This window comes from Parasteatoda tepidariorum, unplaced genomic scaffold (genome assembly GCF_043381705.1).
Source record: "Parasteatoda tepidariorum isolate YZ-2023 unplaced genomic scaffold, CAS_Ptep_4.0 HiC_scaffold_7960, whole genome shotgun sequence".
Lineage (NCBI taxonomy): Eukaryota > Metazoa > Arthropoda > Arachnida > Araneae > Theridiidae > Parasteatoda > Parasteatoda tepidariorum.
This window is the reverse complement of record NW_027261915.1, coordinates 1-3203: the sequence shown is the minus strand read 5'-3', so window position 1 is coordinate 3203 and position 3203 is coordinate 1. Positions and strand designations below refer to the sequence as shown.

Below are 3203 nucleotides of genomic sequence, written 5' to 3'. Positions count from 1 at the left end.
ATTTGTATGTTTAAAACAAAGTGCTAAACAAATTTTAGAAAAAAAACGCTTTCAAAACACTATTTTTTATTATTATCATTTCAGTTATTATAGTTCTGTTATAGTTCACTTACGTCACACTAGAGCTGCACATTGGGCTATTGGCGACGGTCTGGGAAACGTCCCTGAGGATGATCCGAAGACATGCCATTACAATTTTGATCCTCTGCAGATGGGATGGCACCCCCGCTTCGGCAGAGCGACGACCTGCACGCGAAGTCGAGCACTTTACGGTAGAACTGTTTAACGAGGACAAATACCGCACACCCTCGGTCCCTACGCAGACTGATCCAAGTGGTCACTCACCCGCACACTGACCGCAGCCAGTGATGCTTGACTTCGGTGATCTGCAAGGAACCGTGTCTTAATGATCAGTCCACTGCGGGACCTTATCATTTCAGATAAATAAGTAAATTAAATTAAATAATGACCGAATTATGAACGAAAAACAAAGTAAGTTTTAATTATTTAAAAGTAAAAAAATTGTGATATTCGATAATATATTTAGCTAATTAGCAAATAATATGAAAAGAATATTTTTTAAAAAAAATTATTATGCTCTCTTATAAAACGAAGTGCTAAATGATTTAAAAAAATGAATAAAATACGCAAACCTNACAAAACAACAGAAGGAAAAGTATTGTTCCAGAAGATGAAGTCTGAATAGTATTCAGAGTGAAAAAAGAAGATAATTATAAAATTAGAATTCAATCACTCTCTTCAGATGCTGGAACGTGTCTTTCACGGATTTCGTTCGCGATTTCCGAGACGGTTAGTTCTGGAGATGTCACGAGATTTTGGTCAATTCCAAGGTATGTTTCTTCATCCATCACATCTTTGTTGCGTTTTTTAAGTTGCCTGAGCAATTCAAATAAGGGGACGTCATCATATTCATCATCATTAACATCTTCTGACGAGCTAGGACTTTCAACAAATCCAGCATGCCTGAAGAAGTGTTTGATGGTTTTATTGGTCACATCAGCCCAACTCCTGTGGATGTAATTTATACCATCTAAGAGATTTAGTTTCCATTCTCTGCCTTCATCAATGGTTTTAATCCAGTCTCTTACGAGATGAGTCCGATAGTGTCTCTTGAAGCTGGAAATGATTCCTTGATCAAGGGGCTGTAAAACTGGCATTGGGCGGCATGTAAACTAACTCCACTGATGGAAGGTTTCTTACCTCAGTATGCGCTGTGCAATTGTCCACAACAAACGCTGCTTTACGATTTGTTGCATGGAATTTTTTGTCAAACTCTTTCAAAGTTTTTTCCCAAACATTGGAGGTCATCCAAGACTTTGAGTTTGCTTCATATGATACACTCAAAGACTTCACATTTTTGAAGCACCTTGGTTTTGACTTTTTGCCTATGACCAGAGGCGTAAGTTTTTCGGAACCATCCATGTTTGCTCCTAACAGAACGGTAACTCGTTGTTTGCTTTTCTTCCCACCTTAGCAGCCCTCTGATTGAAAAGTCAAAGTCTTGTCAGGCACAAGTCGAAAAAAGAGACCTGTCTCATCAAGGTTGAATACATCACAAGGGTTATAACGCTGGAGAACATCTTTTAAGAGATCATTTTTCCATTCTTCAACTGGACGCGTATCAACGACTTCTCCGCACATCTTTTTGAAGGAAAGTCCATGTCTCTCTTTGAACCATTCAAACCAGCCGTTGCTCGCCGAGAACTCCGAAACACCCAATTCGTTTGCAAATTGCAAAGCTTTCTCTTTCAAGATAAGTCCTGAAATTGGAATGTTTTGGGCTCGGGCCATTCTAAACCATTTAACAAGGGCATTTTCAACGTCTTCGAAGGTCGAAACACGCCAAGTGGAAATTTCCGCAAAAGTTGACTGGAGAAAAGCAATTTCCCAGTGAAAACATTCTTTACAGTGTCATTTTATNGGCTTAAATCAGATTTCTGATGCATCGCCTTGAATGAAAGTCGCTGTATCGTCTTGCCGATATATACGTTAAATCGATATGTCTCGATACATCGATTTATAGCCCAGTCCTAACCATGACTTATTAAACGGAGTTTGCTAACACTGAATCCAATGCAAATCAATCGGGACTTGAAAAAAAGCGTCGAAATAACCGGAGTGACGAATTAAGCGAGTGTCAAATTATCGAGGTCTGACTGTATATAAATTATTTCTTAAGAAATATCTATTTATATTCGAATAATTATTTAATTACTAAACTCAGGTTAAATAACCTGAATTGGTTGTTGGTTGTCACATTTTTATATGAGCGAATGAAGTGCTTTTTTCCTGGTGCTTTGTTTCCATTTTTTTCTTTTCTTTTTTTGGTGCTACGCGCGAATTTTTATCATGTACAGTAAAGCCGTTTCCAAAAGGTAGACCATAGAGTTCATGAAAAAATTACTGCCGGATTCGAATCTCAGCGATGGCAGGTTGATACGAATTTCGCCTCCGGCTTGAGGCGGCCACAGCGCGGACATGAAATATCCTCTTTGATTGACGGATCATGGGTAAGAGTCCCCTTGTCGACATGCTGACCATGGGATGTTTTCGTGGTTTTCCTCTCCGTGTAACGCTAATGCTGATCAGTTCCATAAGAAGTCCTACACGAGGGCAATTTCTCCCTGCACTTGATCTAGGTGTTCCCTTGTCTTTGGATTGGGTTCAAAATTACAAAACGACGGAGTCGAATATTGGTAGTCGTAAACCCAAAAAATTGGATCAGTTGTTCAACGACGGTTATAAAATATATCCACGCAAATAATTTATTTATTATTTCAGTTGTTTATATAAACTTAAATGAAAATCGAATAAATTATGAGAAGGGTCATTTATAAAAAAATAAATAAACTAATCACTAATCATAAGCTTCAATAAATTAATCAATAAAAAAATGTAACTATTTTTTCTCGAATTTAGTTATTTTATTTTGAATTGATCAGCTTACCGAGCTGATTCAAAATATAACTAAATTTAAGAAAAAAGAGTTACATTTTTCTGATAACTATTCTCCACCTTTGCAGTTATTTTTTAAAAACCATAATTCAGCTTATTTTATTCATTTTCAGCATGCGCATACGCCCTAGAATAAATGTACAATTTAAAATATTTCCTTCTTCGCATTAAACACAATATTATTAGTATTTTTTTTTCCTTGGTTGGTACATTAAAAGCTGCTAATA

General features: G+C 36.9%; 2 protein-coding genes across 2 annotated transcripts; both read right to left on the bottom strand.

Annotated features, from left to right (window-relative positions):
- Nucleotides 1-746: 746 nt before the first annotated feature.
- Nucleotides 747-1443, bottom strand: LOC122273764 (tigger transposable element-derived protein 4-like). The gene is made up of 2 exons (XM_043057768.1): nt 1222-1443; nt 747-1163 (listed from the first exon to the last, which is right to left on the bottom strand). The coding sequence occupies exons 1-2, from the start codon at nt 1441-1443 to the stop codon at nt 747-749; spliced, it is 639 nt and encodes a 212-aa protein (XP_042913702.1).
- Nucleotides 1444-1491: 48 nt separating this feature from the next.
- LOC122273763 (tigger transposable element-derived protein 6-like) lies at nt 1492-1812 on the bottom strand. Its single transcript, XM_043057767.1, has one exon. The coding sequence runs from the start codon at nt 1810-1812 to the stop codon at nt 1492-1494; it is 321 nt and encodes a 106-aa protein (XP_042913701.1).
- Nucleotides 1813-3203: the final 1391 nt, after the last annotated feature.